The 13,103-nt window shown below is 41.1% G+C and overlaps 2 protein-coding genes across 3 annotated transcripts; one reads left to right on the top strand and one right to left on the bottom strand.

Annotated features, from left to right (window-relative positions):
• Positions 1-2,310, top strand: LOC6037339 (succinate--CoA ligase [GDP-forming] subunit beta, mitochondrial). 2 transcript variants are annotated; one of them, XM_038248825.1, is made up of 4 exons: positions 1-140; positions 601-847; positions 907-1,006; positions 1,186-2,310. In XM_038248825.1, the coding sequence occupies exons 2-4, from the start codon at positions 655-657 to the stop codon at positions 2,150-2,152; spliced, it is 1,260 nt and encodes a 419-aa protein (XP_038104753.1). In that variant the 5' UTR covers positions 1-140; positions 601-654; the 3' UTR covers positions 2,153-2,310. The 2 variants fall into 2 exon arrangements, with proteins under 2 accessions (XP_038104753.1, XP_038104754.1); XM_038248826.1 differs by having other exon boundaries at positions 2-140; positions 604-847.
• Positions 2,311-10,027: 7,717 nt separating this feature from the next.
• On the bottom strand, positions 10,028-13,103 carry LOC6037340 (cell division cycle 5-like protein). Its single transcript, XM_001847212.2, has 2 exons — positions 12,894-13,103; positions 10,028-12,822 (listed from the first exon to the last, which is right to left on the bottom strand). The coding sequence occupies exons 1-2, from the start codon at positions 12,936-12,938 to the stop codon at positions 10,129-10,131; spliced, it is 2,739 nt and encodes a 912-aa protein (XP_001847264.2). The 5' UTR covers positions 12,939-13,103; the 3' UTR covers positions 10,028-10,128.

Here is a 13,103-nt window from a genome sequence, read left to right as displayed (position 1 = left end):
CTACATTGCAAGTCACACCAGAAACGTCAAAACAAGAATTTAATCGGATTCCGGATTATTGGAATCGGAGAGCATTCGTTGTGGCGTGAGAGTTGCTTGGACCGGCTGTCGTGTTTTCAATTTTACGCTGTTTATTTCTGGTAAGAAATGTTTGCAATTTAGTGATTATTATGCTTTTAAATAGGCGAAGTGTTTTTTTTAAATAATTTTCCCTTCATTTTGTATGATAAGTGTTCCAGTTTCCAAAGAAATTCGACTAAATTGTCATTGAATATCTAACTATCAATGCATGAAAGTGATGTCGTAACATTTACAACCATGTATTAGCCCTTTCAGTCCCGTGTCTTAAAAAATATCTTGAAAATAGTCTGGTTTAACAAATTCAGTAGAAAAATTTAAATATTTAATAAAATTACTTAAAGTTCATTTCAAGACCTACATTTCGAAAGATTGTAAATGTTTTGAATATGTTCAATCGCTAACCTTCGCGAACTGTTTGCGATCTCTCTCTCTCTTTCAAACCGATTACACCCAGCCTTATCAGTTAACTCAGCGTCAATAGCCACAGAACACCGATAGTAATTCTTCATTCACTTTCAGCAGTCCGAACTGCTCATTTCGCTTCAGTTCTTCGTAGTATCGAACTTCCACACCATGACGTCACTTGCCCAGCTGTCCCGCGTCTACCCGAAGCTGTTGGCCGTTCGTAAGGCGGCGGTGGTCGCATCCCGCCAGCTGAACCTGCTCGAGTACCAGAGCAAGAAGCTGCTGGAGCAGAGCGGTGTGGCCATCCAGGCGTTCCGGGTGCTCGAGGGCCGCAAGGACGAGGACGTGCTAAAGGATTTCAGTGGGTTGATAGTTGATAGCTTGTTGTGTTGCAGACAGTAATACGTTAATGTTTTGCAGACGTCAACGAGTACGTGGTGAAGGCGCAGATTCTCGCCGGCGGCCGAGGCAAAGGTCATTTCGATAATGGCTTCAAGGGAGGCGTGCACATCACGAAAGAGTAAGTTGAACCGTTTGCTGTTATCAACTGTTTGGCTCTTCAGGGGGTCCTGCACTGACCTTTTCTGCAGTTGAAAATAATGTATTTGTGTACGATCGGAGGCACTGAACTCTCTTTGAGAGATTTCTACAGTTGGGCAAACCAATAAAGTGATTTAACTGATCCCAATTTCTTCACAGTCGTTCCAAGGTGATCCCACTGGTGGAGAAGATGGTCGGCGCCAAACTAATCACCAAGCAAACCCCCAAGGATGGAATCCTCGTCAAATCGGTAATGGTCGCGGACAGCATAAACATCGTACGGGAAACTTACCTGTCGATTGTTATGGATCGCGAGCACAATGGACCAGTATTGATCGCCTCGCCGGCCGGCGGTATGGACATCGAAGCGGTGGCCGAGGAAACGCCGGAGAAAATCAAAACCGTCCCCATCTCGATCCTCGCGGGCATCAGCCGTGCCCAGGCCGAAGACGTGGCGCGCTTTCTAGAGTTCAAGGGACCCCTGGTACAGACGGCAGCCACGGAAATCGAAAAGCTCTACTCGCTCTTTCAGAAGGTAGACTGCACCCAAATAGAAATCAACCCGCTAGCGGAAACGGACGACGGTCGGGTGATCTCGGTCGACGCAAAACTCAACTTTGACGACAACGCCGAGTTCCGGCAAAAGGACATCTTTGCGATGGAAGTGCACGAGGACACAGACCCCAAGGAAATCGAAGCCAGTAAATATAACCTAAACTACATAGCCATGGAGGGCAATATCGGCTGTCTGGTCAACGGTGCAGGCCTGGCGATGGCCACGATGGACATCATCAAGCTGAATGGAGGCGCGCCCGCAAACTTCCTCGACGTCGGCGGAAACGTCAAAGAAGACCAAGTCCTGAAAGCCTTCCAGATCCTCACCTCGGACCAGAACGTGAAGGCCATCCTGGTAAACGTTTTCGGAGGCATCGTAAACTGTGCTACCATCGCGAACGGAATCGTGAACGCCACCAAGGTCATCGGGCTGCGGGTTCCGCTGGTGGTGCGGCTCGAAGGAACGAACGTGAACGCCGCGAAGAAGATACTGCAAGAGTCGGGGCTTAAGATTGAATCCGCCCAGGACTTGGACGAAGCGGCCAAGAAGGCGGTGCAAGCGATTAGTTAGGCGGATGTTGTGATTTGGTTAAGAATTGTTTGGCATTTATTTTAAATAGCTGTTGTAGTCAGTAGCATGTTAGACTACCTTTCTTGGATATTCGTGCAGCAATCGAGATGATGAATTTATATGAAATAAAGCGCAATGTCATTGCATTTTTAGTAAAATAAGGTATGTTTCTTCTGACATGAAAGAACCGTTCAACCATCTACCATTGACAAATAACGATCAAAATTTGTAATGGCATTTTTGCGATTGAAAATTTTAAAATCTGAAAATTGAAAAATAAATTTAATTTTAACCCTTTTTCTGATTTGCTATGCTTTTCCTTCACTCAAAAAACCTTTCACCACATAGTTGCATGAAAATTCCTGTGGCAGCCAATTTATGTCCCGAAACAATGTTTTACATGAGTCATGCGACAGTCACCATGAATTCATGTCAACTCTTCTAGATTTTCACGCAGCATACACTCACACAACTAAATGTCACGTGAAATTCATGCCTGAAAATTTGGAGGCGTGGCTTGCAGTCAGCTGCTTTTTGGTTTGCATGATAATCATGCAACACCCGCATGAAAACTGGTATGGAAAAAATCCATACACCTATTCATGCAACATTGTGGTTAAATTGTTAGTGTAAGTTGGTATGGTTGGGATGGTGCATGAAATTCCTGTCTGAAAATTTCTAGCTGGGCGTGCAAGTCTCAAGCCGGTCAGTTTGCTGCAGATTCTCATCAAGTGAACATGATTTCGGTTTTTTTTTTTTCTCGGAATATTTGTAACTCTAGTCGTTTTCCGAATCTGCATGCGGTATTTTTTTCGGAGTAAAATATCTGCGTAAAATAGTAAGTATTTGTTTCATCATTTTGTCAAAATTTTTGATTAATCTTATGTGCCTTTTTTCTAGGCCACTGAACCAGCCGTTCCAGCGCGCAACCGTCGGTGCCTCATCATGGCCAACCGTAACCTGGAGCAGGATGCGGGTGAAGCCAAAAAGGTCCAAGTCACCAAGGTTACCAGGGAGCCAACGATGCAGAGAGGTGACGAAGGCGTCGGTCACGTACGACAGCAGGTTAGGACACCCCGCGAGCAGCAAGCGATACGCCGGAACCATGAACAAGTGTATCGTGTAGATTGCTGTTGTGTTATTGAGATTGTGTGCTAGTGTGATTGTGTATAAGTGAATGAAAACAGCGATTGCGAAAATAAAAATTTAAAAGAACAACTATTTTTTTTCATTTAAATTAAATCATTAATAACGAAAAAGAAGAAGAATATACCTCACCCCCAACCTCCCACACTGTAAAAGTCATTAGAAAATCATATGATATTTGCATTCCAATCAGGCATAAGTTGCGTGAATTGGCTGCAACTGTAACGTGAAATTCTTGTGATGTGGGGTATGACTGTATTGGTACATTTGCAAATGCATACAGCCTAGCCACCAGAGGTTCACGTAGATTTTGCATGAACATCCATATGGAAAATAACCACATATATGTTCATGCAACATTGTGGTGAACATTATTTTGAGTGTTGAATTCGACGGTAACATTTCAAAAGGCATCATGTACATTTTTACACTTTCTGGATTATTGCATATTCTGAAAGTACTCTTAATAAGCTACCTCTCCACCAAAAATGAGCAAAAGTTACTTCAGTAAAGTCTGTTTAATAATGATTTGAAATAAAGTAACATAAACAAAATTTCTGCCATCAGCAGTGCCTGTTTATATAGCCCTGTAAACCTGTCAAATAAAAGACTACATGAACCTCGTGACGAAAAAAAAGCATCATGAAAAAAGCGCCATGTACATTCGGCGAAGAAAAACGAATCATAACAAAGCGCCCCCCTCAATGACAGCAGGGTGATATAGACGTTGGTGATTTCAAAAGAAGTTATGTTTATTTTTCTCAAATATAATGACGAAAATAATGTTTCATTGAATATGGATGATCAAGTATCAATAAAAGCAACGTTTTTCGTCATTTTTTATGATTAGAACATCATATTTTGCTGTTATATTAAAATAGGAATTGAAAAATGATGCTCAACATTCAAATGCGTTTTTCTCAAAAAGGATGGTTTGTACATAATGCTTTTTGAAATGTTGGCATCGAATTGTTCTATTTTATTTTTAAAGCTATGTATTACAATTTTAAAGTTTTTGAGTTTTTTAAGCCTCAACTTTTTTTTTGCTATTCCTAATTTTTTTTTATTGTTAAAATCTTATTTTTCAATGGGTTTTAAAAATTTTAGCGTCTTTGAAATTTTGAATATTTATTAGCTTTCTAAATAAACCGAGTTCGATTTGCGATTCCTTTCTGCCGGGTCGCGGGATTTTTGGCGTTCGTCGTCGGTGTGTTTTTCGTTTTTTTTTTCGCGTTCGTCCTCGGTGTGCAACAACAACAAAACCTTGGGATACCATTTCAGCTCGTCGTTCGCTTCGTTTATCAGTACCACACTAAACATCAATCATTTAAAACTCGTAAAAACATCACAATTTAAAAGTCATACTGTTAAATTCTTCATTATTTAATTACAAATGATCTTGGTTCTATCTTTCCACAGCCTGCTGTCTAAGGTTAAACCATTTCATTTACAATTTAACAACCGATAAACGGGAAATGTCTCATCCGCAGCATCCGATTGCTTGCCTTGAGAATAATATATGGGTCATTCCATCTGAAGCGGAACAGCACTTGAAAATTACCATCTCCGATTCTGCTCAAATTTGGCAGAGCTGTTGAGACTATCAAAACATGCAAAAATCCCGAATTTCATCCAAATCGGACCAACCCCTCCATTTTTGTACCCTCCCAAAAAATCGACTTTTTGACGATTTTTGAGCGAAACCCCTATCTTCAAACGGCGATTACTCAGGAACCACAAATCTTAGAGGGTCGGTCTTAGACTCAATTTTGAAGGAAATTGGACGTAGAATCCATTTCTGTGATCAAAAATTAGATTAAAATATGTTTTCTACCTGTATTGCGCAATTGAAAACTTTAAATGGCCGTATCTCAAAACAGCCCTATTTATTTTTTGAATTTGACCTCACCATCGTATTCCCCGTCCAATTTTACATAAGAATCACTTATCGACAGAGAGGAATATGTTTCGTTCCAGAGATATCGAATTTTAAAGTTTTGAGTATTTGAGATTACCTAAATTAGCTACACTCGCCGCCTCTGCTAGAAGCACTAAGTCGTGCTGATGAATAATTACTAGTACTAATAATTACCTACCTGGTGTTCTGTAAGATGAATTATTTTTATAATTTTATACGATTTTGAGATAATCAATACCTTGAACAATCAATTTTTTGTTTAAGGAATATTTATTGGGTAATTTTCAATGCACTGATCTTCATGATCTCAGTGTCATTAAACCATATTAAGTAAAATTTAAACTTTGAATATTTATTTGCAAATGCTACAGAGTTTTTACAATACAATTTTCAAAAAAAAAATCTATTATTTTTATATTTTTCCTTATTCCTCATTTCTTCCCACTTTATCAAATTATTATTTTTATTTGAAGTGAGAACAAATGTAGAGCTGGCTGTGGTAGATGAAATTACTCTCATGGGCTCTAGAGCTATTGCCATGTGCGGTAGCGAAATAGTGCCATTCAGCAAAAACCCCAAAATCTGCCTTACGGTTTGAAAGGTTGATCATATTAAACCTATTTTTATATTGTGAGCCAGTTTCATCTGAATAATTGATGATTTTTTTCAATTCTGCTACATGTGGACAGCAGCTTTATCGTCTTTCAAGATTTCTAAATGATTGACAAACAAAAAAAAAAAGATTATTGTTCGGACGGTGTCGAAATCAACACAACTGAATTAGATCTTAATCAGATAATACATCAGATTAATCTTTGTGATTTACTTACATTTTTCAGTTTTATACTTTCCAGAAATCCTCCTCCTTAATCATGCTTCACGAGAGTTTTATTCATGTTAATTCATAATTTTTAACACGATAATGTATCGTACACTTTTTCTTAAGTGTTACTTACAAGATCAATTGCAATTTCCTGCTAGCTCTGCGGGAATTCCATTCTTGGGCTATCCATTGGGCAAGCACACAAATTCACTTTATACTATTTTTTAATTAAAGATTATACAGCAGTTTCCTACAGTGGTGTACATTCAATATTTGCTTATGATTATTTGGGATGAAATCTTATTTCAATAAAAGCAGGTAGCAGTTATTAATCAGCACGACTTAGTGCTTCTAGCAGAGGCGGCGAGTGTAGCTAATTTAGGTAATCTCAAATACTCAAAACTTTAAAATTCGATATCTCTGGAACGAAACATATTCCTTTCTGTCGATAAGTGATTCTTATGTAAAATCGGACGGGGAATACGATGGTGAGGTCAAATTCAAAAAATAAATAGGGCTGTTTTGATATACGGCCATTTAAAGTTTTCAATTGCGCAATACAGGTAGAAAACATGTTTTAATCTAAATTTTGATCACAGAAATGGATTCTACGTCCAATTTCCTTCAAAATTGAGTCTAAGACCGACCCTCTAAGATGTGTGGTTCCTGAGTTATCATCGTTTGAAGATAGGGGGTTCGCTCAAAAATCGCCAAAAAGTCGATTTTTGGGAGGGTACAAAAATGGAGGGGGTGGTCCGATTTGGATGAAATTCGGGATTTTTGCATGTTTTGATAGTCTCAACAGCTCTGCCAAATTTGAGCAGATTCGGAGATGGTAATTTTCAAATTTGCATTTTTTCTTGCACACTTCAGGTGGAATGACCCATATAACACCTTTCAACTAAGACTATGACTTTGGGTCGCATCATCATCTTCTATGATGAATCCTGACCAAACACCCTATCCTACTAACAAATTTTCAGGTTCCTGGCGCTTGTGGGGTGTAAGCACAGAGTAAATCAGCTGCCCTAGTAGCAACCTGCGCTAACTAACATTTCCGTCCCTTAAAATCGATATCTACAAACTGACATGGCGGGCGCCGTTGGTGGCCAATGACTGTTACCTATTCGCAACAGATCTAGTTTTGGCAATCATGGTGTTTTATCGTTTCGGCGCATTCATACATACTGTTGATAAGGGAAACACCACTAGATCGTCGAAGCCTATAATCAGTAGTGCTGAAAGGATATTACGGTTCTGTTCAGCAACGGAGGGGCAACCATGGGTGGTCTCTCATGCTTTATTAGCTTTCTTAATAAACAAAATACTTTTTTTAGATCTTTGAAATATTTTATAATTTTGAAATTATTTTTTTTTATTTTTAACAACTTAGGCCGTTGCAAATATTTTTCAAAGTTTGGGTCCCCCCCCCCCTTCTCTTCAAAATTGTTTCGAAAAATCGGGAGCAGACAAAATATGTTTTCATAAAACTGGAAAATTTCAATGGAAATAGAAGTCTAATCAACTCAAAACAATCTAATATGCCTTTTTCTGCATTGATAATCATATTTAGCTTGTTTGGGCTCGTTTAAAGTTCAAAATATTTTTCATGAAATTACAATTTTCAGCACCGCAGAAACTTCTATTTTTTCTCACAAGAATAAAATTTCCGTCAATACTTAGAAATTCTTGAACTTATGATTGCAAAACAACTGGACAGGTGTATAATGCATTTCAAACTATCATTTTTTTTCATTGAAATGTTAAAACCGTGGCCTGTAATTTAATTTTTTCAAATTTTCAAATTTTTATTTTTTTGAGGCATTAAAATTGTTTTGTTTTAATTTTTAAACCTAAAAAATTGAAATTTCTATTTTTTTAATCTCTGTTAAATTTTCATAAACACTAATAGAATTGAATAAATCTCTTAATTTTTGAAAAGATTGAGTCTTGGATTTTTTTAAAACCTCCAAATATATTAAAATTAATTTAAATTTTTGATTTTGGCTTTGTGTTAGAAACTTTTCTTTCCAATGTTTGAGGACGTTACAGGTTTTTTTTTTCAAAGTTAAGGTTATGTCGTTTTGCGGTTCCTGAATTTCCCAAAAGACATTTCTTTCAATAAACCAAAAACAAGTTTTGAAACCCTAGAGTTTTTTTTATATCTATTATTTTGGATTCTGAAACAAGTTTTTATAGGAGCTGCTGAAATTTTTAAAATCATAAGAAAATTAGAATCTTATTTTAAAATTAAATAAATCTTAAAATGTTGTTAGCAATTTAGATGTTTTTTTTAATTTTTTTTTTAGTTTTCCGGATAAAAAAATATACTAAACAAAAAAATATAAAAAATACTTCATTAAATTGAAAGATCTTTTTTAAGATGGTTAAAAATTAAGATTTTTTTTACATTATTTAAAATAATGAAATTTTGAAAATAAATCCAATTTTTGAAACTTTTTTTTAAATTTTTTTAAAAATAACTGAAATTTCCGAAATTTATTCAATTTTTGAAACTTGTAACTCTTGAAATTTCAAAACATGCTCCGAAATCCGAACACATCGAGATTTTCAAGATCGTTAGTCGTAATTTCGAGCCAAACATTTCATTAGGGCACAAAAGCAAAAACCGCGATTCGAGAAAATCGCTTGCAAAAAATGGACAACTTGTTTCAATTCCTATTTTAAAAAAAAACATGACTGATGGTATTTTTACTGATGATTCGATAAAACACACCATTATCCTCAACTCTGCTTTACTGCTTCTTAATTTATGTTGATTTTCGCAATAAAACTCATAATTTTAAAAAATCTCGTTATTAGGCCCTTTTAGCTTTCCAACTGCTGTTCATAATGGGCCCTTTCTAAATGCAATTTCGAAGAGAACTAAAAGGGCACTAAAGCGCTGTCACCGGATAGTTGTTTTGAATGATGTTTATGGGCCCTTTTGTTTAGTTAGAAATAATGAGGAATTCAGTGGAAATTTTGATAATTGGTGAAGTTTTATGATCGAATGGAGCAGATAAGGTATGTAAAACATTAAAATTCTTCAAAAGTGTACTGAACAGCAGCCGCGGGCCGTATTCAATATTGTATTTCGACGAAGTTTTTTTTCTGCAGAAACCCTTGGTGAAACGTTAACCAAACTTTGTTTTGAAGTGAATTAGTGTTAAGAATGTATGAAAAGTTCACTTTATAACATAGAAAGTTCCTTAACCACGAAAAACTAACGAAAAAGAAAAGGGCACAATTGAACTTTTTTTCTGGTTTGGAGTGAACATTGTTATGTGCCCTTTTGTTTTTTTGATTTTTTCAATAGGAAATTGTTTGCTATCAATCTGATTCTTGGAGGGCATGTAGGGAGTGTACTATGGAGTGGAATAGTGGAATAATCCCGAATGTTTACTTTTTGGTTTTGTGCCCTAATGAAATGTTTGGCTCGATTTGTCGATAGTATGCACACAGAAAAAATGGTAATATTCATCAGATAATGGTGACAGATTTTGTGTAAAAAAATGTGTAATCTTACATCAGAAAATGATGAATTTTTGTTCACATTTTTACACATTTTTTGGTAATATTAATTAAAAAAGAGATAATATTTATTCAACTTACCAAATTTTCAACATTCCAAAATTCACCTTTTTTGCTGTGTAGATTGAAATCATTCGATCGTAAGTAGGTACGGTAGGTACCCTATCTACCATTGACAAAAACAACGAATTACCGTTGATAAATTAGTTAAAAAAAACTCTAGAATTAGATTTAAGTGGTCCAAAAAATAAAGTTTTTTTTTAGGATTTTCGAAAACCACTTTTTTTAAAACTCATATCTCAGAAACCAATTTTAACTCGTTGCTCTGCAAAATAAAGGTGATTAGCAACATAAAGCTCCATGCTCCTGCATCAAACATATGTTTCCAGTACATTTTGCTGCAGAAGCATGGTACTTTAAGTTCGATTGATCGACCCAAATCCGATAATAACAATTTGAATGTAATTTTAGGATTTATTTTGACATCTAACAGTACAATGTTCAATGCAGTTTAGTTTAGTCTAAGATTACAATTTACTTGATTCTTCACACAATCTATTCCGCCTGTTGCGATGCGTCTTCTTGTTCTTGCTGACCATCTCCGTCCTCCTGACAGTCCATGGCATCAGCTTCTTCCGCGACCGCTGGTTCATTCTGTTCAGGCTGCTGATCCTCTTCTTGCACGTCTTTGTCTTCTGAATCTCCCGGACCTTCGTCATTCTCCGCCACCGCTTCCTCACCCACAGCTTCAACCTGCTGCTCTTCCTCCTCCTCCTCCTTTTCACTCTCGCTCTCCTGTTCTTCCTGGAGCCGTTCCTGCACGTCCACCCCTCGTCCGTTCTGACGGCTTGTTTCCACCGGTTGCGGCTGTCGCGACTCCTCCCGGAACAGATCCCTAAACTCTTCGGTCAGCGCGGCGTATCGCTTCTGGAGAGTCTTCTCGCGCTCGGTTTGCCGCATCACGTCCTCCGTGAGCGATTCCATGCGCTTCGGAATGGCGAGGTCCTCCTGGGCGGCGAGGAACTTGAACGTGGACAGGGCCAGATTGTTCTGCTCGATTTGCTCGTTGGTTTCCTGGTACTGCTTGATGAGGGCTTGGGCACGGGCCTGGTAGCCTCCGGTCAGGATTTTAAGCTTCTTTTCGATCTTGCCGCACCGTTTGGCCTCTTTGGCCATGTGTTTGCGATTGATTTCCAGCCGCTTTTCGGCGGATTCGATGCGGTCTTTCTTGCTGGCCAGATTGGCGCGGGTGTAGCGATTTTGGGAGGGCAGGTAGAGCACCTGCGAGAGACACTCGGTCCAGACTTGGGTGTACGATTCGAGCGAGAGGTCGCCGTGGGCCATGCCGGTTTTGACGACGCCCATTTCTTCGCGCAGCAGTTCTTTGGCCTGATCGAGATCGCTTTCTTCAATGTCTTCGTACGGATGCTGCTCCAGGTAGGACAGATGGGCGGACAGCGGGTTCTTCTTGGTGGGCGGGGCTTGCGGATTGACCACCGGGTTTCGAACTGCGTCGTAGTTGAGCATTTTGACCATTTCCTGCTTGACGAGTTCCTCGGCGCGCTGCAGCTCGGTTAGACCTTGCATTTCATTCGGGGGACGAAGCACGGTCATGTTGATATCCAGGGGACGCGGCAGTTCACGCTGGATGACCTGCGAACGGAGCGCTAGTTCCTTCGCTTCTTGGGCACGTTTTGCCTTCTTACGCTGAGCGTCGACATCGGCCTGGTCAGCCACCATCGGTTCGGCGCCCGACCCGTCGTCGGCGGTTTCGTCAGTTTCATTGTCCGGTACAACGATTTCGTAATCGTTGCGGGGCGCCGGCAGCAAGGACAGTCCTTCCTTCAGCGATGATTTCAGCTGTTTCTGGTAGTTTTTGTAAGCGGCGGGAGTTTCCACCACCGACATCGTCTCTTCGGCGTTGATGTTCAGCTTGTCCCGGACAAAGTTTGGCGTGGCTCCCGTGTGGGTGGCACCGCCAGGAGTTGCTCCGACCGGCACCATTGCACCGGATGCTGGCGTAAGGAAACCACCCGGAGTGGCCGCACCGTCGGGTCCTCGAACGGAACGGAATGGCGTCGCCAGAACCGTGTTCGGCGTGGCGGCCACTTGGCTCTGCGGAAGAGCCCCAGAAAAGTCCGACTGAACGAGCGGAGTGTTGACTCCACCCTTAAGCGGAGTATCCACGTGGGTGAGAGCCATCATGTTTTGTGCCTCCTGCAAAATTCGATCCGTAACGGGTGCCGGAGTTCTGGGAGTGGCCTGCACCTGCGGCGTAATGCTGTAATCCGCCAGCAAAGCATCGGTCGTCTCCACACCCGACTCTGACGCAACCTCCTTGGCGATCTCACTGGCCCGTCCCAACTTTACAACCTGCTGCAACTCTTGGTCGGAAATCTGCGGCTCCGGCAGCACCAACTTGGACCGCTTCTTCGCCGGTTCCTGATTCTGCAGCATCGCCAACGGGATGTCATTTTCCTTCTTCTGCTTGAGCTTTTCCTTGTCCTTCTTGCGCTCTCTCGCCTCCTTCTCCGTGCGCAACTCACCGTCCAAATTCTGCTGTCTCAAGCTGGAGAAATCCGCCGCAATCGGAACGACAAACTCGTCAGTCGTGTCGTAGAACCCAGCCTGTGGCTCCTTCTCAAACGGAATCTCCGAGTTGTAATCAATGCCCTTCAACTTGCGCTTCCTGTTACCCAACCCGATGCCGGCCGCCCGCAACTCCCTCCGCTTCTGTAGCGCGGCCAATCGGCGTGCCTCCTCCAGCTGCTTCTCGCGCGCCTTCCTCTTCGCCTTCTTGCCCTGCGTATTTGCCAAACGGGCACGCGCCTCCGACAGCATCTCCAGCTCGTCCTCGTCCATGTCCTTCGGATCGGGCCGCGCCGGCTTCGTCTCCGGATTCGGATCAATCTCGCCCGGCTTCAGCTTCCTCGGGTCGTCCATCCCCCCATCCTCGCCGTCCTCCTTGCGCTGGGCTTGATCCAGCAGGTACTCGTACCGCTCCAAGCATTGCGCCGCCGTACGGCCAATAATCGGCGCGATTGTCCGCCACTGAGTCGGCATCAGCTTGGCCAGATGGAGCAACTTCTCGTCCTCTTCGCGGGACCATTCCGTCTTCTTGATGCTCGGATCGAGCCATTCGTACCAGCGCGCCTTGCACTGCTTGGCGGACTTTCGGTGCAGCAGCGAGGCAATTCTGGACCACTGGTTCTTGCCATATTTCATGACGGCTGCTTTGAGGATTTCATCCTGGAATAAACCGGTGAAAAAAAAAATACAACATTCGGAATCCATTCCCAGCACATGCACTCATAACTTACCTCGGTGTTGCGCCAGACACCGCCTTTTATCATAATTCGAGGCATCTTGGCGGCGGGAACTAGCTCGGCACTGTTTTCACCACTGGAAATTGATTTTTTACAGGTATTTTTAGCGATTTAGTCTTTTAAATTCGGCGAGGAACGCAAATTCACGAAAAAGCCGTCTCTCGCGTTTTGTGTCGTTTTGCTAATTTGACATTTTAAACGTCC

Source organism: Culex quinquefasciatus, chromosome 1 (assembly GCF_015732765.1).
Source record: "Culex quinquefasciatus strain JHB chromosome 1, VPISU_Cqui_1.0_pri_paternal, whole genome shotgun sequence".
Lineage (NCBI taxonomy): Eukaryota > Metazoa > Arthropoda > Insecta > Diptera > Culicidae > Culex > Culex quinquefasciatus.
The sequence above is the reverse complement of the archived record's forward strand: the minus strand, read 5'-3'. Positions and strand labels throughout refer to the sequence as shown.

Coding starts and splice junctions, on each gene's coding strand:
- LOC6037339 (XM_038248825.1), top strand. CDS start 655: ATGACGTCACTTGCCCAGCTGTCCCGCGTCTACCCGAAGCTGTTGGCC. Junction 848..906: donor GGACGTGCTAAAGGATTTCA/GTGGGTTGATAG, acceptor AATGTTTTGCAG/ACGTCAACGAGTACGTGGTG. Junction 1,007..1,185: donor GGCGTGCACATCACGAAAGA/GTAAGTTGAACC, acceptor ATTTCTTCACAG/TCGTTCCAAGGTGATCCCAC.
- LOC6037340 (XM_001847212.2), bottom strand. CDS start 12,938: ATGCCTCGAATTATGATAAAAGGCGGTGTCTGGCGCAACACCGAG. Junction 12,823..12,893: donor GTGTCTGGCGCAACACCGAG/GTAAGTTATGAG, acceptor GGTTTATTCCAG/GATGAAATCCTCAAAGCAGC.